General features: G+C 44.1%; 1 protein-coding gene across 3 annotated transcripts in view; it reads right to left on the bottom strand.

The window, feature by feature from the left end:
• Window positions 1–62: 62 nt before the first annotated feature.
• Window positions 63–21,349, bottom strand: part of ddr1 (discoidin domain receptor tyrosine kinase 1) — a 36,717-nt gene continuing 15,430 nt past the window's right edge. The window contains exons 4-20 of one of the 3 annotated variants that reach the window (XM_030072984.1): window positions 20,106–20,181; window positions 19,533–19,685; window positions 18,462–18,609; window positions 17,006–17,108; window positions 16,018–16,204; window positions 12,569–12,818; window positions 10,325–10,483; window positions 9,568–9,621; window positions 8,227–8,393; window positions 7,683–7,884; window positions 6,488–6,607; window positions 5,783–6,084; window positions 5,563–5,690; window positions 4,494–4,691; window positions 4,133–4,400; window positions 3,524–3,673; window positions 63–2,525 (exon numbers count right to left, since the gene is read on the bottom strand). In XM_030072984.1, coding sequence (XP_029928844.1) covers window positions 2,385–2,525; window positions 3,524–3,673; window positions 4,133–4,400; window positions 4,494–4,691; window positions 5,563–5,690; window positions 5,783–6,084; window positions 6,488–6,607; window positions 7,683–7,884; window positions 8,227–8,393; window positions 9,568–9,621; window positions 10,325–10,483; window positions 12,569–12,818; window positions 16,018–16,204; window positions 17,006–17,108; window positions 18,462–18,609; window positions 19,533–19,685; window positions 20,106–20,181 — 2,806 coding nt within the window. In that variant the 3' untranslated portion in view covers window positions 63–2,384. The remainder of the gene's footprint in view (window positions 2,526–3,523; window positions 3,674–4,132; window positions 4,401–4,493; window positions 4,692–5,562; window positions 5,691–5,782; window positions 6,085–6,487; window positions 6,608–7,682; window positions 7,885–8,226; window positions 8,394–9,567; window positions 9,622–10,324; window positions 10,484–12,568; window positions 12,819–16,017; window positions 16,205–17,005; window positions 17,109–18,461; window positions 18,610–19,532; window positions 19,686–20,105; window positions 20,182–21,349) is intronic. The other 2 variants (XM_030072985.1, XM_030072986.1) reach the window with 2 other exon arrangements.

Below are 21,349 nucleotides of genomic sequence, written 5' to 3'. Positions count from 1 at the left end.
ATTTTTATTCTGTTTCATTGTAAATGGGTAGAATTCCCATTTGATACAATGCAGAGCCTTGGTTTATTTTAAAAAGGTTAACTTTATTAAAACATCTACAAAAATAGACAACACAGTGAATTACAATGGCATCAAGGTAGCAAGCTTTCTACAGAGATACAAGACCCCAAATGTAAGAATTTTCCATATATTAGTGAAGGAAATTACTATTCTGTCCTTAAAATATGTACACACCATTAGGTTCAGCTTTGAAGACACAAAGGACGAAATCACAGACATCAAGGAGTGTCTAAGTACATACAGTATATAGAAAAATATGGGTTTAGCCAAACTACAGTGTATCAAAAATGATTGAGAAGCACATACTGTATTCCAATGGCACAACCATTCACACTCATTCAATCAGTAAACATGTAATTACTTGATAATCTTGTTAATATCAGGCTGGATTGATTTACAGTTCTATACAATCAGTAAGGTAGATCGATTCGACCACGGTCAGCTTAATGAACTATATGGATAATGCAGAGGTTTATGTTGATATTCACACAACATCAGAACTCCCAGCATGTATTGTTTGAGAAATGCCACAAGTGTTCTTTTTCAATACAGTAATACAGTTAGATGAGCAAATACAGATTACTAGATAAGAGTAAACACATCTCAACACATGGGCCATATGTTGGCTCTGAATTAAGTTTATGGTTTCATACAATGAGAATGAGTGAAATGGTGCCTTTCCACATTTTATTTATTTATTGATTTATTTTTAAACTCCATTGGGTTGGTGCTATCTGGGAGAGAATTCAATTCTCTCTCCCTTGGCAAATATCTGAAAGGCATTAGAATCTACATCCAAAGGAATTATGTCAGACCCCTTGCAAAGAGTTTCATCATGGCCAGGGACACACATGGAGGATTTAAAGTGCAGCTGGTAGTGGAATTTTACATCTATCCCTGTGTCTGGGTCATAGCCAGATAAAACACTGCCAAGACTCAAACATCTGAGCAGGCACATCTGAAGATGTCGCACCCACTGCCCCAGAGGGCAGTATTGTCTCTCTGCTGGAAAAAAGCCATTCCAGTCTGCTGGTCACATCTCACTGACAGCGGCAGGCCTCTCTCTTCTTCACCTCTGTCCTCAGGTCCCAGCGGCCTGTTTGGCATCAGGGAGTCAGTTCTCTCTGCAGCCCAAAGATGGGGTTCACAAAGTTCTTGAACTCATCGACTACAACGGGGCTGAGGCTCCACGACGATGTGTGGGGAGTGCTCTAGTTCAAAATGGCTGTCAGGCGGAGTCCTACCTTGACTTAGAAAGAAACGTCTTGTAATCTCATCGCAGAAAAGGGGCTGCTGTTGTCTGGTCCACACCTTTTCACATTAGTCCACATCTGCACTTAGAGCTGTGGATGTGGGTCACTGGTGGAGAGCAAGCCTCCATTAAATATAAAGACATGGGGCTGCCAGAGGAGCTAGCACATGTATAGGGAAGATATCCTCTCACTTTGGCTCTAGATAGCTATGTTAGCTAACAGGTATATCTGAGTGTGAAGACTTTTTTTTCCATACTCTTTGACTGGATCAATATTTTCATATCTCTTTTGCTGGTTTTATCTTTCAAGTTGGGGCCAAAAGGTGTACTGTAATACTAAGACAGGAAACCCCTGTGTGTGCAGTGAAATCTCTCAAGGATAATGTAACTGTGCAGAGAAAAGTGTGTGCCAATATGTATATGCCAATATGGTGTGGCCATAGAAATGACAGTGCATGTACACCTCCCATTCCCCTGTGTGTTGTGTTTGAGATGTTGAGTCAGAAACTGTTGTGGCTTTATAAATGTTAATCTGATGATGAGTTAATTTACTCATTGCTCATGATCACAGCACAAACACGGCTTTATGATTGCTATTCAATGTTCACTATGTGCTTTCATTTTGCCCGTGCAACACTGACTCTACAGCATTTATCATTAGTCACGCAAACCCTCCTATATGTTAAGTAAGTTTATGTGAGAAGAGAGAGTTCCTATGCAGACTGCACCCACCACCAACCAATATGTTACATTCATTATGAAATGTAGCTCGGACTGTTGTCTATCTAATGGGTAAAGCAGGGGTTAGTTTTGGCTTTGGGGTGGGGATCTGACATGGAAATGAAAACCGAACCAGCGGTGTCTCAGCCCCATCCACCCGGGAAATATAAAATATACAAGCAAGCGACCTGCTCTCCCCTCCCCTCCGCCTCTGCCGTGCACCTCCACCTCCACCATGCTCTTTCAGCCACTGCCCCACTGTAGCAAGGACACGACAAAGTACAAGACATTTCTGCCGCTCTACGTAGCCGCTCTTCCTCTTTTCCTCTGATTCTTTCTCGTTTTTTCCTCACTACACCATGTTCATGGCATCCTCAGTGAGGAAGGAGTGGATGTGGGCAAAGGATGGGCGGAGCTTGCAGTCTCTGTTCCAGCAGCTCAACATGAGTTCATAGAGACCCTGCGGACACACAGCTGGCTTGCTCAGGTATACCTGGAGGGGAGGGAGGGAGAGGTAGAATGGGATTAGTGGACTATGAGAGAGAGAGTGTAATGATGCGCAAATAAAAGTGGCATGGGATGAAGCGGGTGGGTAATATATTATTCCTTAGCCAAGGACAAACCTTGCACCAAAATTTTGGTGTTTCAATAATCTGTATGTGCCTTTTTGTGGTGTGCCATGCCCCCTTCTGACGGGACGGCCTGAAAAGTAAATAAGGTCTTCTGTGGTCCATAACATGCCTTATTTAAATTTTGGGAAAATATGTGAATCTGTTCAAATTAGCAGCATTTTTGTGATATGCCACACTCACTAGCCCATGACCACACTTCCAATCAAATTTGGTGGAAATCCAAGCATCCCGTTGCAAGTAATGCCACTGTGTGATGAACAGCCAGGCACACACACACTACTTTATAGTCCCCCACTCTCAGATTTCATTGGGACAGGGACAAAGAAACCTACTCTCTCTCTTATTGCTCTGTGTGCTCATCTTCCAGGTTGCTGCTTTTAGTAGCAATTAGGCTTGTGATTTCAGAAACCACTGGTTTACAAAGATCTCACAGGAATATGTGCAGTCCCTCAACAGAATATAAAACAGATATATGTGGGTGGCACTGGGGAGGAAGTGAGCTACAGCAATAATAGGAACAGCGTAGGGAAGCAGCGGTGGGGCAGCTAGAGAAACAATCTGTCAAGGTAAGATGACAAGTCATTTAAAAGGCTTTGAATTCAGAGAGTCACTTCATGATTGTTTGAATCTGAAAAGCACGCAAGTGAAAAGACCCATTAGTGTGCAGCACCTTAAGAGTTTTGTGCTTTGCCCCTACAGCAGAAAGCGATTTTATTAGTCCACAACCTGTTTTAGCTGTTGTCAATTTCAGCATGTGCTGTAATATCTAAATATTCATTTCGACCATGTGTTAAATGTTCAAAATGTGAAAAGGGGCTTATACACATCTCTATAGCAGTGTGTGTGTATTTGTGTGCACCTGTCTGCCATGGTCCCTGAAGAACTCCCCAGCGTTGTCGATGACCTGTTCGTCTGTGAGGTTGGAGTACGGCTGCTCCTGACAAACACTCAGCATCTCCCAAAGAGTCACCCCGAATGCCCACACATCACTGGCCGTGGTGAACTTGCCCTGGAAACGCACCAACACACAACACCTCTGTCATCATAATCCTCATCATCATTACCCTCAGCATCTTCATCATCCCTAATGAGGCAAGCTGTTCAAATTCAGAAGGGGATAGCAGGTTTTCTTTCATCATGTGTCTGCAAAAGAATATAACTAACAACACTAGAAATGCTGCAAAACAAAACAAAATGTGGCTAAGGTTCTGGCCTCCGAGTTTGATCCAAATAAGACAAAAGATGCCTGATTTAACAAACAAATGTCACTGATTACAATATACCAACCATCTACACTTAATGGAGATGCAATAAAACAGCACCCCGTCATGAACAAATACTCACACACACACACACACACACACACACACACACACACACACACACACACACACACACACACACACACACACACACACACACACACACACACACACACACACACACACATACACTCCCACCCTCTCACCATGAGTATACACTCCCAGGCCATCCAGCGTATGGGCAGGACAGCCCTGCCCTGGATCCTGTAGTAGTCTCCGGCGTACAGATTCCTGCTCATGCCAAAGTCAGCTATCTTGATGGGACGCTCACCGCCTCGATCCTCTCCGCTCTCATCCCTCTCCCCTCCTACCAGGCAGTTGCGTGTGGCCAGATCCCGGTGGACAAAGTTGAGGGAGGACAGAAACTTCATGCCTGATGCAATCTGACTGGCCATTGAAATGAGTGCTGGGTAACTAGAGGAGGGAGAAGATGTCAGATGAAATAACACTGATTAAACCAAAATCCAATTGACCAAGTGTGTGTGTACTTATGCGAGAGTGTGTCACCTGATGGTTGGGGTGTTGTGCGAGGGCCCGGTCTTGTCCAGAAGCACTCGGTGGGACAGGTACTGGTTGAGGTCTCCACACTCCATGTACTCGGTGACCATGCAGAGAGGGTCGCTGCTCACGCACACACCAAGCAGCCGGATGATATTCGGATCCTTCAGGCGAGACAGGATCTTCACCTCTTTGAGGAAGTCGTTCCTGATGGGGAGAGACGGGAGGCAGGAAGAATCAGACGTGTGTCAGAAAGAAGGGGAGGCAGCTAAGATGACCAGATTTAGGGGATTATAGAGCAAAGGAGGGCTACCAAGTGAACAATGCAGATACAAGGTTCCCACAAAGGTACACAGCCATGATTATTATTTTTCAAAGGCCAAATATCATGACTCAAATTTAGACTTCATTTTAACAATAATTAGCCCCATGGGTGCTATTAAACATTATCTACTTCTGTAACAAGGATACTTTTGTCAGGACGGGAGATAATGAAGATGAAAATGAACTAGTTTCATTCTGCCTTGGTCTCATGCCTCTAAGGTTTGTAGGACAGTGTGGCCCCGACGTCCTCATCTTTTCCACGACTTTCCATTAGTTAAGTCAGAGTGCATCCATGAATCACAAAGTTATTCCCCCCTGCATTGTCAATGTTTATCTAAAAGGGTAAACAAACAGATTTCTACTACCACTTGGCTTGCAATGGGGATAAACAATGTTGTTTAAACAGTGGAGAAACAGCTTAAAATCTTTTAAAGCAACGGCTGTGCAAAACAAGCTGTAAAATACATTCTGGCATAATCCTGAAAAGTGAAGCATCAGAAAAATTCCCTGATATTCCCTGACTAAAGCCCAACTCCCCCCAAAAAAGAAAAAAAAAAAAGATATCAAATTCCTTGACTTCCTTGTCTGGAAAACTCGATGATATTCCAGAAACTTTATGACCAGCCGGAAGCTTGCAGATAACTGAACACAAGGGAAAGTGAACACAGGGGAGGAAACAAGCTGTAGACAGAAAAAACATAAAAACGTATGAGCTATTCAAAAGCTGGAGGCCAGACTCAACTCTGTCACACACCTGGCATTCTTGGAGGCGTCAGGGCGCAGTATCTTGACTGCGACCAGGAGGGGGCGGCCTTTCCTCACGTTGAATGGGAACTCAAGGTTGGGAAGGTCTTGAGGGTTCTCGATTTCACACAGGTGCACCTTTCACAGCACAAATACAACCACTGTTAGGACATTTGCTGACTCACATACTCACACACACACGCCAAACACTATTCCCGCACATTTCCTACCTCTCCAAACTGCCCCTCCCCCAGTTTCTCCTTGAAGATGAGACACTGGCGCGGCAGCTCCGGCAGCGGGGCGGCATCAGCCCCTGGGCTGGAGGAGGTCAAGGCAGGCACAGCGTACGTGTTGTTACCGCTCACGCCCTGCAGGCTGACAATATCTGCCTCGGCATAGTGGGGGACGCTGGGGGGCAGTGGGGGAGACACAGGGGGAGACAGGGAGGGGTAGGGAGGGGAACCAGGATAGGGGGGAGGCTCCTCCTGGGTAGGAGGGAAACCTTTCTCTAGGTCCCTGTCCAAGCCACAGGCTGGAGGGGAGACAGACAGGGTAGGTGAAATGGAAAAATTAATTTCAGAGAGGAAAGACTATACAAAAAAAGCAGCTTTGTTTTTCTCTGGGCTTGCATTGTGAGTGAAAGGATATTGCATTGCTTTCAGACAAACTGTTTACATATAAATTTGAAACAAAGCGTGAGTCATCTTGATTGGTGAGTGAATGAGAGATGAGTTACTGAGTGAGTGACAGGAGGGTTGTAATGAAAGTCATACACATGCAATATACTACTAAGCTACCTCGCAAATCAATTTCTTGACTATTTATTTTGAAAGCAGCACAGGGAGATATACAGCTAACACCATCGCCGCAGCCCTGGACGAGGAGGCGGGTAACCCTCCTGACTGTGTTTGCCCAGTCTGAGCCAGATTTCTTACCCTGGGGCACATTGAGGCTCTTTTCCTGAGCCTGAGTGGTGCTGGGGACGGCTAGGGGCCACGAGCCTTGTCTCTGATCTGACAGGAGCAGGTGATAGGCTGGGTTGTTTAACAGCAAGGCTGGGAGGGCACACACATACATGACACATACACACACATTCACAAACACACACACACACACACACATACAGGACCAGGCAGGGCACACCCATGATGTGGTTCATACACACAGCATTCACGGCGGCACATGACACAATATACACACACAGGACACAACACAGTAATGCAACCATTAGCAGGACTGTTAGCATATCAATTATAAAAGAAAGGGAGGAGGTGGGGGAGAATGGTGGGGTTGCACTGACACATGGAGCAGAGAACAGAACAGCATAGCAAGAACAGGCAAGGTTAACAAAACTCAGGCAAGGACCAAACATAACAAGAACCAATGGATGGAATAATGTTTCTGTTACTCGTGTTATTTCAATCTCACACAGGCGCCTAGTAAAGACAGCATGCCGACCTCCTGTGGTTCAATGTAACTACAGGAATGCTTTTACTTTCTTTACCCTTCTTCCCCCCTCCTTTTCACCTCCCTCATTTTTTTTTTCTTTCTTGCCTTTTTTTGAGAACAATAGGTCTTTTGTGCCCCCTCCGTGCGGTGCATCTTCTTGGAGGCGCTCTTCCTTGTGGGCTGTTTGGTTTGATTTTATTTTGTTTGGTGTTATGAAACACGCTGTCGTACCAGCTATTTCTTAAAATGCATGCCACGTTTTTTTTCTCTTCTCCGGCTTTGTTCCCTTCTAAATGGGTTTGCTTATTGATATGATCAACGAAGTGAGGTTACAAAAGTACTGACACAAGCACACAAAGAGCAATTGGGGCAAAACCACTATAATCTTTGTAAATTCGATGTTCTGTGCATTTTGAGAATTGCACTGTTCTCATAACGTATTCGCCACCAACTCTGTGCCTCTGTCTGTGGTTGACTAAAATCAATCTATGTTTCCATCTACTTAACATATGGGGAGTTTTATGGGAAGGCTGTATTGTATGTCAGTGCGTCTCACGCAACGAAGCCACGCATAATTGTTTGACTAAAGCCATCTGCAAGAACACAATGAAGCGGGTAGAAAATATCTTCAGTGGGGGCATTTAACGAGTGTGTGCACATGTGTGTATGTTTACATCCTACCAGTGCTGTCTCGGTGGTCCCGTGGCCGGAGCAGAGCGCTGGGCTCCTGGTACTCTCCCTCTCCCTCCCTGTCACGGTCGTCTGGGAAGGTGTGTATGCGCTGGTAGCGGCTGGAGTAGCTGTGTGTGTTGTTGATGACCACGTTGTCTGAGGGGACGGACAGGTGGACACGTAGCTCATCGCTGGACAGACTCCCCTGGGCCTGGGTGGGCAGGGGCATGGGCACAGGCGTAAATGCATGTATTTTAAATGCATCATTTGAATCCGTTAAGCAGATAATGATGAATTAATTTCTAATTTTGGAGCAACTCAGGGTATATATATGACAGGATGTCCACCACACAGCCAGACGGAGCTCAGGTGGTATCTTGCCAACTGCCTGGCACTATCCTCAGGTTGCTAACAATGATTTACACTTTATTAAGATTGCCAAACTTCAGCACTACCAGCCTGCACATACAGTGTGCTTACAGCCAACATGAAATATGGTGCTAGGCCTGGCTGCTTTGACAGTTCAGCAGAAAAGGTCTCCTCTTTGACTCACCTTGCCCAGTATCTTTTTCCAATACTGCCTCCACAAAATAACAGCTATGACAGCCAGTAGCAGCAGGATGATGCCCACCAGGCAGCCAATCAGTATAGCAGTGTTGCTGCTGTCATCCTTGGCTACTGGCAGCCCCGCCCTTGGAGTCACAGCAGCAAAATCTGGCCCTGGAGAGGCAAGTACAGGATGAAACATATGGAGATATATGGCTGTTTATGTGTGTTTGTGTGTGTGTGTGTGCATGGGCATGAGCGTGGGTGCTTTCCACAATAGCACAATTGCCTAACCGTTATTTTTGGGTATGATGTGATGTGTAATCAAGTGCTGTGCCACTTGGCCTGTTTTTCTGTGTGTTTATGTGTGCATAGCTGTCAGTGCTGGCATGAGTTAATGCACAGTTCAGTCTGTGTGTATTAGCGCTGTCTGCATAGTCACAAACTCATTGGTGTCACACCCGCATGGTTTCATCAGGCTTACTGCGTGTCTGATGAGGGATTGTCAGTGTGAGTATGCATGCAGTATGCCTGCTCATACCACAGGGTCCATTAAAGCCGGCGCTTTGGAGAACAGAATGTGAACACTGTTTTGCTACTCAACAACCTTAGATGATTCTGATTAATATGGCAACTGCAGTCCTTCTTGAAGGTCAAATGTGGTGTTTCATTTAAATAGGGGATGGAAGAGTTTTTCTCAGTACTGTTTAGTGTAAACTTTGCTCATAAACTCATAGCTCATAAAACCTCACGATGAAATACATGATGGTTTGGAACAAACAGCTTCACAAAAAAAAAAAAAAAAACATAATAATAGGTGCATTCACACACACAAACACAGGTACGATGTGAGCTTGTACACACACACACACTTTATGACAGTCAACAGTTTACACACCACATTGTCACAACTGGAAATGCCCCTCTCCCCCTTCTCTCACTCTAACACCATGTGGGTACTAAATAAACCCAAACAAAGACACTCAACCGCAGCCAATAACAGAGACAAAGCAGCATACACACCACAGAAAACCATTTCCAGCTTTTTAAAACCCTATTATTGTCTAGTTTTGTAGAGCAGAGCCGATTCCCGAAAAACATGCAGTTTGTGAGACCACAAGAAGCCGAGTTGTTATTGTACATGAATATCATGTACTTTAGCTGTGTTAGTATTTTTCCTATGACTGTATATCTCCAAACCCATGGGACAGAGCCCAGTGCCAAAGCCTGCCCCTATACGCCCTCATCCAACATACTGCATTCTCTGTACTGAGCAGTGGGACAGTTTAAGATGCTGGAGGAAAGCCAGAGCAGCTCATCCTCCCCCCCTCTCTATTTTCTCTCTCACCTGACAGTGTGTGGTTAGCAGTGGTGTCCATCATGAAGGTGGTGGTGGGGGGTTCTGGAGGAATGAGGCATGGAGAGGGAGGAGAGGAGGAGGAGGAGAGAGTATGGGTAAGAAGAAAATTGATGAAGTCTCAGAGGAGCGTGACGAGGTAAGGAGGCATGAGCAGCAAGATCCTTCTTTGAGTAGCTTTTCATACATGTAGCTGACAATCCCACACTTCACAAGTGTGCAAGAACTCTCTCTCTGTCTATATTACAAAGCCAGAAAAAGCAGATACAATTTATTTCTTATGAATGATAAGCTGAAACTTTTGACCTTTAATTTTAAACCAAGATTGCCTTGCCCTTTTCGTACAATGAAATCCCTGAGATAAGCATCCTGCAGTGACTTGGGCTGAGCGAATCCTGGCTCAAGGCCAAAGGATTTCTGAGCGCGTGATACAGGGGAGAGTAGTCAGACATGGGCCTCCTTTGGCACTGCCTGCCTTTGGCACAGCTTTAGACACATGGCTTAGACACACTGTCGACATGCTCACACTCATCACAGCTGGGGAGAGAGAGAGAGTGACAGAGAGATAGAGAGAGATAGAGGAGAGAGAGAGGTGCAGACTGGAGAAGTGACGAGGGAGAAGGGAGACTGATGAAAGGGGACAACAAACAAAGAGGTGGATGAAAGGATAGGAATACAAGAGAATGTTTAAAAGAGGAGGGTGAAGAGGAGGAAGGCAAAGGGGGAGAGAGGAAGAGTTGAGACTCACCTGAGGGGCCAGTGGTGGTGTTGGAGGAGTTGTAGCTTGACGTGGAAATTGAGGAGGTGTGGAGGACAGGAGGAGATGTAGTAACTGGGGGAAGCGGGGGTGCAGGAGGGAGATAAGGAGGAAATGAACCGGTCTCTGTGGCATCCTCCCCAAATGGCTCTGGATGAGGAGAGAGAAAGTAAGAGAGGTTGGGGGAGGATCCCATGAATATAAATCTTAAATGTCATGCTTATGGGGTTTCAGGTGCAGTATTAAACTCTCTTGCAGCCATAGTGGAGCTCCTCAGCCCCATTACTTTTAAAACGACTGACTTGACCTACACCAGCACCAAAAAAAAACTGTTTCAGGTATCTCTCTTTTTCTTGACATGTTATGTTATATCAGTTTGTTATATCGAGTAGTTATTTTGTGAATCCAGTCTCCAGTATCCCTTCATGACCTCCATGGCTGGATTACTGAACGGGCATATTGGGCACAGGTCCAGGGGCTCAAGGGCTCCAGGGGACTCTGCATATAGTCTCTTTCTTGAACTTTACCAAACTATATTTACCTGACTACATTTACTGCTGTTCAGTCCAATGGATTTGTCATTGAAGTAAAAACAAAGCCCTGAAATTCCTATTGTGAAATTTAACAAATAGCTTAAACATTAACTTTGAAGGTGCCACTGTGGCACCATCAAAGTGAGTGCTGTCCTCAGTTAATCTAAGGTAAGACTGTTTTATGACTAATTTAGGCTTATAGGGTATTCCTGTGTTTGCTATTTGATTTGCACCATGGCTTGCAGTCAATTTTCTTTCAGGCTCTCTTGGTAAATATTAAAAGGTGACAAGCTTATTTCAAATTTATGGTTAAAGGAAGTGGTTTGTTAATTTGCTGTTGGATTTAACCAAGCATGTAAATCCTGAACTGGTGAATTAGTTATTGTGTCGTTGGCTCTGAGAGTACTTGTGCTGTAAATCCTCTTGTGATACAGGTGAATTCATTGGTGCCGGCTTTATCTAAGTGCAACTGCTGTAAATCCTGTCGAGATGCAAATCAATTTAATTATTGTGCAAAAGGCTTTCATCAAGTTTATCTGCAATGGGGCTTGGAAGGCATCTGATAGCATAATTTGTATGGAAAACCTGAGGAAACATACCTCATAGTTTAAAACTAGAATTACCACCTTGCAGTTGTATGCCTCTGCCAACTAGTCACCACTTCCTACTACAGTGATTCAATATGATTTTGGGTGCCATTCTATGAACAAAGTGACTAAGCTCATCCAACACCTGCCTTCAATCAGCTCATCACCTCCCCAGTATTTCAGCCCTGGCTCTTTGCCCATTCATCACAAGATCATTTTCTCAGCGGTAAGCAAACCTCCCTAGTCAAATGTATTTGGATAACTATTCCTTTTGTTTTTGCCTAGCTTGTTATTCACTGTCTTTCCCTTTGCCTCAGCTTTGCTGCTCTTGTTCTGCTGTATGTCTGTGTGTATAGGTTTGTGTGTAAGTTCAGTGAGAGAAACAAAAAGAGAATCAAATCCTTGTACATCTTCACATTCTTGACCAATAAAGCTGATTCTAACACAAAGTTATAGCCTTGACAGCAGGCAATGCTTCAGATATGAATGCTGCTACAAAGAAGCTTCAAATTCTAAAACGCGGATGCCTCACAAATATCTTCAAACTGGCAGCACAGACATGCTATGCAATCACCACAGTTTCAAGGTGGGCACCCAAAATAAGAGTCACCAATTCAGCCCCACTTCAGGCAAAATGTGAAATATGGTCACAATCTCCTCTTGTGTTCCTGAGTTATGTGGTAAATAATGGCCGGAAAAGTGGCTTTGCAGAATGTTACGATGTCACAGTGAAGATGGCCTTTGACATTTTGGATATGAAATGAAATTATTTAATCATTTTGTCCTAGTAGACATTCGTGTGAAACTGTGTCATACTTTGCATTGAGTTCTTCTGTTATGTCCAAAGACGTGTTTTGTGAGGTCACGGTGAGCTTCACCACCAAAACATATCCAGTTCATCCTTGAGTCTGAGTGGACATTTGTGCCAAATATGAAGAAAATGCCAAAAAATTAATCTTTAAAAAAAAGAAAAAAAGAAAAGAAATTCCCTCAAGGCATTCCTGAGATATCGCATTCACAAGAACTGATAACCAGGATAAATAATGCCTCAGTCCACAGCTGTTGCTGGCACAGAGGTATAAAGGCAGCATTACAATTTTGTTTCCTCTACCTACCAGAGAAGAAGGAGATCTCGCTGATGAGCAGCCAGCGGTCAGCGAAGAAGAACTTGCAGCGGAGAATCTGAGCTGGCCTGCCGCCCAGGGGCAGGGAGATGGGCCGCGAGGAAGGATCTTTCAGGTCCTCCAGGGGTACAGGCATGGTGAGGGCCGGAGACGACCACGGCTGGAGGATGCTAGGCTTAAAAAGACACTCCACCTTGCTGAAGACTCGCACGCCCTGGGTGTGGCGGTTGTTACTGTGCACCTAGCGGGAGGAGAGAGAAGGGTATGGGTGGTCAAAGACAGAAAAGGGAGAAAAAAGGGGCCAAGCAGCTAGAAAATCCTTTCGCTATCTACATATCAGAATTAGCTTGGCACCTTCACAAACATCTGGGAACTTTAAATCTGGGGTGTAATCATTCATAATGCGTGAAGAACCAGGAGGAGATTCAATTAACACACAAAATTAATGACACACTCTCATCCTGCTCAGTCTTAATTGCTTTGGCAGAACTGGGAGCTGAGCAGGACTACAAATGAGCAAAATCAGAACACAGGAGGGATGAAGACAAGGTGCAGAGAGGCGGGTGTATGGTAGAAGAATGATGAAGGAGAGGAGAGAATACATCTTCCCTGTTTTTACAAGCAAGGGAAGGCCAAAGAGAGACAAATCCATAAAAGCTGATATAATATATGAGGCATCCCCGTGGCTGGCAAGAGAGTGAGGAATCAGGAGGAAGGACCAGAGGAAAGAGAAGGGAGGAGGGAGGGACAAGGGAGGAAGATGGAGGGTGTTTAAATGGGAAGGAAAGAGGTCAACACTTGAGACTTTAGAAAGATAGAGAATTAAGTGTGTGTGTGTGTGTGTGCGCGTCAAAGGGAGTGTTTTTTTCCCTCTGCAGGAGAAGGGCTGTTGTAAGGACTGCTATGACAGGTTAGTTATCAACCTTACACTTACTGCAGGGCCAGCCTCTCTAACCCAATCCACATGTGGAAGACCACTATGAAACACACACACACACACACACACACACACACACACACACACACACACACACACACACACACAGTTGAGACACAGGAGAAACAGCTGCAGAGCTCGTGTAATGCACTACTCCTTCAGGGAATGCACACCACTGACCTGCACAAAGCTCAGCTCGAGAGCGCAGCAGTGATTTCATTATGTTTAGCTTATTTCCCCACAAATCTATCCTCCAGTAATGGCTTCCCTGTGATCACTTTTATTTGTCCCCTTCTCTATAGTTTGATGCATGAGCACAAAGAAAAAGTTCTGCCTGCAAGCCTGGAGGACAGACGTAACTGAGGCTTTTCTGAGGCAGATCAAAGTTTGTTCCCTGTGGAACCAGCAGGCCGCACAATCTTACAGAACCTGTAGGAAGTACAGGTTTGACTGACAAAGGTCAAAGCCTGTTTCCCCCATGGGAGAATAATTAGGCACAGGTTAAAGAACGCTGACCTGCAGAGACAAGAGCCAGCATTACTTTATTTATTTGACCTGTGTGTCTGACGTATATGTCCCACCGGGCCAGCATAGCAGTATATGTCAGCAGTGATTAGTGTGGGAAAATCATTGGGGAAAAGGCAGAACAAACAGGATAAGCTGAGGAAAACACAAAGAACACCACTGGGAATGATTTTAAGAGGTAACGGTGAAATACTAGGAAAATAATTAATATGTAAAGAGCTACGGAAAGAAAGCTTAGAGAGCGTAAGATAACTCAAACGCGGCAACCCATAAGTCTCTGGAAAACATAACATTTTGAAATGTAGTCAAAACCCAACATACCAACCCAGGGTTAAAAAAGGTTTGTCATCATTTTCTAACACTGACTGGGAATGCATACCATTAAATATGCGCATGCATTGGGTGCATCCCACCCAAACCAACATTCCTGTCCTGTCCAACAAGACAACACAGGCATAATTCAAATTGGGTTGCCTCATATTAATATCTCCCCATGTTGCTCCACAGACTAACCCCAAAAACCACACAGACGCACAAACAGACTGTGATGCAACTCGCTGGCACCCAAAAATCCGAGCACAGACACACTATCCCAGTGACAAACAACTGCAAATTAAAACTAATTAAAAGGCTGGAGAGCTATTCCAGACAACAGCCTACTAGCTCGTGTGATTGGAGGCTATCGTTGTTATTGTTGTGAGGGGGGAAAAAAAGGTGACAAACTTGCATCTGTTGTTGGAGTTCATTTTAAAAGTCAGTCACCCACATCAACTACACTGGTTAAAGGAAGAGATTCTGGAAGGAATTTCAGTGGATGCCAAAAGAAACAAGCGGCCCTTGAGCTGCCTAATATCCCACCATAATCACCATGATATATTGAACTTGTGCTAATAAGGTAATTCACTGAGCAAATTAAAAAGTTACTCAGCGAATATTTCTCTGTCATCTTACTTGTCCTCAAATAACACATGGGTGGTATGCAAATGTATGCTCGGTGGTCCAAAATCTAATTAGATCATCTGCTGTGTTTCTATTAGAGCTGATTATTTTCAATTAATCTGTTAACTGTTTTCTCAATTAATTGATTACTTGTTTGGTCCAGAAAATGTCACAAAATGGTGAAAAATGTTGATCACCATCTGCCACAGTCCAAGGTGACATCCTCAAATGTCTTGTTTTGTCCCAACCAACAGTCAACAAGCCAAAAATATTTAGTTTGCTGTCATAGAGGACTAAAGAAACCAGAAAATATTCATATTTGAGAAGTTGGAGGAATCTGGAAAATTTCTTCTTATAAGTCATAACGATTACAAATATTTGTAGCTCCAGTTTCTATTACATTTTTTCTGTTACTGTGCTCACCTTTACTTCACAACAGGCTTCTTCCAGTGTATTGACCTGTGTACTAACCTCTGTAAAAGCATTGTAGAACACAACGAAATAAAATGAAAGAACACTAAATACGTCATGCATTATGCATTATGCATTGGTAGGTTAATGCACAGGTCAATACACTGGAATGAGGCCAGGTAAAGTAAAACATTACCAAATGCGTCACATAGACACAATGTAAGATGCCACAATGACAAGATCACGTCCCACATACTATGTACCATGGTGACAGAAAATTAAATATATAGTTACACACACATTTTACTGAACTACACTATTTGACTAATGCAAAAATGTATACTCTGATAGATTTTTTAAATACATTTTCACCTATTTGTATTTACTTCTGTATTTATTATTGTTATTTGGCCTCTTCTGCTGAAACTGAATGCAAAAATCTGATAAATTTCTGGGCAAGGAGCCTCATAAGCCTGTCAATGTTTCTGTCCTTTTATGCACTTGACCTAGTTTTTGTTTTTTATCTCCTTTTTCTTTAATTTCTTGTGCAAATAAATCTAAATCTAAATCTATATAAATACAACATATGTAGTGACACACATGCATAAACATGCTCTTCTCTCTCTACCTGCATAGTGTGGAAGATCCGTGTCTTCTCAAAATGGAACTCGATGTCCACACTGCCTTGCCCAAGGGCTTCTCGGCTCCAGCCCAGGTAGTCGTACCCGGGCCACACCCTTAGTTCCTTTGTTTGTATGAAGTCGTCCCCTCCCAGGACACCATCACACAGCTGGCCCAGGCCTCCAAACTGCATCCTGCACACACAGTTGTTGACAGGTTGGTGCGTGAAACTGTGTATGCGTAAACATGCAAATAATGCTTGATGCTGCAGACAGCCTGTCACTTGGCTCTGGAGCAGATTCACTCATGTATCAGCAAGCGACAACAGTAAGACACATACATAAACATAAATGTGCACACACACACACACACACACGTTTACACTCTCACACATACATACACAAACAGACAAAGTAACACCAGCAGGGTCACCTCCAGCCCCCTCAGTCTCACATCACACTCACATCTGCTGCAGATACGTCTGGATTGTATCAAAAGTGTTAGCTCACCCATTAGCAAAACATTTCAGGCCCATTAACCAGGACCATGTGGGTGTGGAACCCCCCCTGTTCCTGGATTACCCCAAAATGGCCAGGACACACAGAGCAACTCCCTTAGCAAATAAAAAAGCCCTGTGCTTTTGTGTCCAAATATCATTCTCTTTCGATTAGGTGGACACCAAAATAAACTGTGGAGAGAAGTGTTGGCTAACACAGGCCCCAGTCCAGTATTAACTGACATGATGTGAGGTGTGGAGAGCCAGTGCTTTTGGTATTCTGCTGATCGTGCCAGATTTCACTCCAAGTTGTTGACCCCAATGCTCTTGGCTCTTTGTTGCGGACATATTTGCCAAAGCAGTATTGCAATTTACAAACTAAAGGTGCTTCCATAAATTTACATGAAAACTAGCAGTTTATGGAAAGTATGGAAATGAGATGCTTACTCATACATAAAAATGAAAATGGTAAAAAGCCTGGAGCTGGTGAATACCTTACCCTTGCTCAATGCTCCCGTCATAGGTGGAGTCATTCAGGTAGACAGGCATGCCAGACAGGTGCATGACATGACCCACTGGAGCTGTATAAGCCTTCAAACCATCTGAGAGAGGCAGACAGAGGAGGACAAAGAAATATGCCAGTGATTATGGGCTATATGATTGCTGAAACACAGTAAGTTTTTGTTATTTTCTCCTAAAATGTGCCTCTTTGAGAGACAGAGAGGCACAAGCGGATGTGAAATACTTTAACTTGATTTGCTGATGAGCAACCCATTAGCTACACATTCACTAAGCCCACATTCAACCATAATCACTGCCGCAGGGAGAGGCTACAGCTGGTTTTAAAGCAGTAAAACAAATGGAGAGGTCCACGGTTCAGGTCTGTGCAGCTCCAGCCACCATTAGCCAGTGAAACCCAAGCCCCTCTGCTACACTATTCAGCTAATCAACCTGCTCCCTGAGCGCACGGGTGACGTCAGCAACGCTCACTACAGCCCACCGCTCTGCTACCCATAATAAACACTGCTTCACACTGGATTTAGTGAATGTGGCTGTTTCACACAAATGACTCTACACTACTTGCATGTATGTGTGTGCATGCACTTACTTAAATACATATGTAAGTACATCTCCTATGCATTTAAGTGCATCTATTAACACATATACGTCATTATGTTAAACACAGACGTGCAACATTACATGTGTGGGAGTGCATGAGGGTCAAGTAAGTTCATACTGAGCTTTGTCCAATAAACACAGGAACAGCGCCGTGTCGCCATCGGATCCGATATGGGATGAGATGAGAAATGGATTTTGTGTAATGCTCGACATTCTGTTGTGGTGTGCGGTTGAACTAAAGCTGTGTCGCCTCAAAATCCACATTACAGCATATTCTAGGAAGATGGGCTCCCCAGACACAGACGGGGAACCGGGGCACTTAGCCTCTGTGACAGCTCTGATTTAATAGCATCCTGATACTGTCTGAGGGAGGAAGAGGGATAGGACAGGAGGTGAACCAGTCATAAATACTCAGTTTGCTAGTGTTTTGCTTTGGGAAGCATGGAGACTAGCACCATTTATCATTTTGTGGCTTCTTTTATCTAAGCAAACCCCTGTGCGGCTGTAAATCCCAGGTAATTACTCAAATCTTTGCATGGGTTGTATGTAGAAAACACACACACATAATCATTATCATTGAGCTACGCCTCCCAGCCCACCCACACATGCTTAAGCAGACAAACCTTGGATAACAGTGAACTACGCTAAATCACATGTTATCTGATTTATCAAGGTCTTTAACGCACGCCTCAGAATACATCTACAAAATATCTAAGAATCCACAAAAGACTTGCCTTGACCTTCTAAAGCTGCCCCACCTCTAACTACCAGTCTCTTGTACCCACCTCTACAACACACACACCCACACACCCACACACACATGCATAAATCCTTACCATTCCACACACATCCATAGAGTTCCACCCGGAGGCAAACACTCATAACCCGGTCTGCTAGAGGGTAGAAGCGCACCATGCGGGCAACAATGGGAGGGCCCAGGTCCTTCAGAACCACGTCGTAGGTGTTTTCATTCCCCGACACAACCTGAGGGAAAGACAGCGATGGAGGTACAAATATTTAAATCGTACACCGCATGTCTCCCCTTTTAGCAGCAGGGGAGTGTGAATCCTGCCTGAGGGCTCTGACTAGCCGTGTGCTTTTTGCCTCCAAATTCAATTAATTTCAGAAAAGCTTAAACAAGGTGACAAGAAGTTTCTCTTTAATACGCAATAATAAAAATTAAAGATCAATAGATGTCAGATCTCCAGCCACAGGAACTGTACAGGGGAAACATGGAGCTCACTGCGCCTGCTAGAGGCTTGAATATAAGGTGAATATAGGGTTGCATTTTTTATATAACATGTAATATCTGGCACTGTGCTATACAGTAGTAAGATCTGCAATGGTGAAACGAGCAATGTATGTTTTTTTTTTTTTCTCTAACACTGGTTGAAGGAGGATATTTTCTCATTTTGTAATTATGTGAAACAAAACATATTTCAGGGGTGTCACCGGCTGAATACAGTGGAAATTATACCAGCCAGGAAACGAGGGTTCCTTTCTTCCTTTGCACTAGCTGAACCATTCATTGCATTTAGTGTAAAAAACTCAGCCAATGAATGTCACTTATGTCTGATCTGGGCAATTTGGAAAGCAAATGTATTGGAAAGTGTTTGGCTGGCACAGTGCCAATCTGTTTCCCCTCAGTTTTATTAAATGAAATGCACTTTTGAATAATTTAGGCCTCTGAGCTTTATAATAAGTTCATATTTTAAAGCACAAGGAAAGTGAGCCAGTGCCTATCAATAACAGAGTGTTAGCTTCAACTGTATATGTCTCTCATGCTGTTTGCACCCCCAGGCTGGCATTTCAAACTGCGCCTACGCCTTGAGTGTGCATATCAGAGAAAAAACAGCAGGCTCCAGCTCACTGTTAGAAAAAGAAAAACAGGAAAGACCCAGCCTTACTTCCTGGCCCCAGCGGTCCTTCCAGGTGATCCATTTGACTCCGTCTCGGGAGTAGCGCAGCAGGTAACTGCGGGCAAACTCTTGGCCGTGCCCATCGGCATGACGACCCTGGGTACCAACCAGAGACAGGAAGTGGAGTGTGTGCAAGTCCACCTGCAAGAGAGACATTGCATCATCAAAACTCTTCTCAGATACCTCACAGATAAATAATTCCTCGGAAACAGGTGAAGAGATGAGGTTGTGATCCAGATAGGTCTAACTGTTGAAAAACAACATCAACTGCATTTACAAATCACATTTATAAATGTGTCTAAGCATTAAGCACTAAACCTCAAGTGGCTTAATGCTCTTAGGCAGGAAGACACCATTGTGGTGACAATGCATCTGTTCAATACAGCTTTCATTTTTAAGCAACAATAATTAAACAATGATGACACTTAAAAGTTATTAGTCCACCAAAAAGCAGTGGTTAATGATTTACTATATGTGTAGTGATTTAGATCAATCAGAACGGAGGACCAAGACTAGGCAGTTTATTTTCATATAATCCATTTGCACAGTTGAGTATCTGACCTGAAGGTACTCTGATCCACTCGGGAAAACAGCCCCAGCTGGACACCACGCCCCGTCCCCCTCTCCAGTACTCAACCTGAGACACAGACAGATTAGACTGATCATCTCACAACAAAACAGAGGAAATGTAATTAAAATGGCTGCAATTTTTTTTTTTAAAACGTAACTTCAAAATGTATCAACTGCCACACCCACACATTTATAAACAAACATAGATTCAACATGCAACTGACAAGATACACGATAAAAGTCTGCGGCACTGTCAGCACACACACGTACAAGTCGTGATTTCCCCACTAAAATCCTGATGCTTTTCTCCCCCCATTTTGGATTCCACAGTCTCCCAACATTCACACTTCAATAGGACAATTCTGTTTGTTTGAGAGAGAGAGAGAAAGATGGAGAAAGACAGAGAACTGGCTAAAACGCAGTAGGCAATAGAGATAAACAGCACACAATGACAGAAAATACAGCGAACATGCCGCCCATAAAAAGAGGAAAAGAGCTGAAAAGAGCCGAGGGAAAATTACTGGTTATTCTATATTCTTCAACCTCACTACAAGATCCACTGTAGGATGACAAGACCGCGCAGCAGCCGCAATAACACAGCTCCGAAAGCCTGCCATGACCACACACAGACACACTACTAAAAGACTTGACCTCAATGTGAATGTGCTCATTCGATCTCCTCCCAGGCGGAGAGGCCAGTCCATACTACCACCACACATCGGCCACATAAAGACCACAATTTGGCCTGTGACGCTGCTGGCTGCTGGATCAATTCACATGAAGAGCTTAGAACACGGGCCATGCCACAACCACACTCTGACCACTGCATGGCTTCTCTAAAAACTAAAGCTGCTGCTCGCACCGCCAAAACAAATCACTATATCAAGTCGAGCAACACTGACAGTGGCGCTAGTATTTTAATCGGTCCCATTCTCCTCTCAGTGAGATCATACAGCCGGAAACCACAAGATGATATCAACACATTAGGGCTCCAAACGGCGTCCTGTGATGGAGGGAGAGAGGGTGAGGAGGGAGAAGGAGGGAGAAATAAGGAATGCAGCTGGGCAGGGTTGAGTCCACCATGCACCAGCCAGCAGGATTAACATTACAGGCTGCTGTCCTGCCAAGAAGCTCATTTCTCTCTTTTCTGTCTTTGTCCATTTGCTTCCTATCTACACACCATCCAATTCTTCATTTCGCTCTGCTTCATTCCCCTGTCTCTTGCTCATTCCCCC

The sequence above is a fragment of the Myripristis murdjan genome, chromosome 16 (assembly GCF_902150065.1).
Source record: "Myripristis murdjan chromosome 16, fMyrMur1.1, whole genome shotgun sequence".
NCBI lineage: Eukaryota > Metazoa > Chordata > Actinopteri > Holocentriformes > Holocentridae > Myripristis > Myripristis murdjan.
The sequence above is the reverse complement of the archived record's forward strand: the minus strand, read 5'-3'. Positions and strand labels throughout refer to the sequence as shown.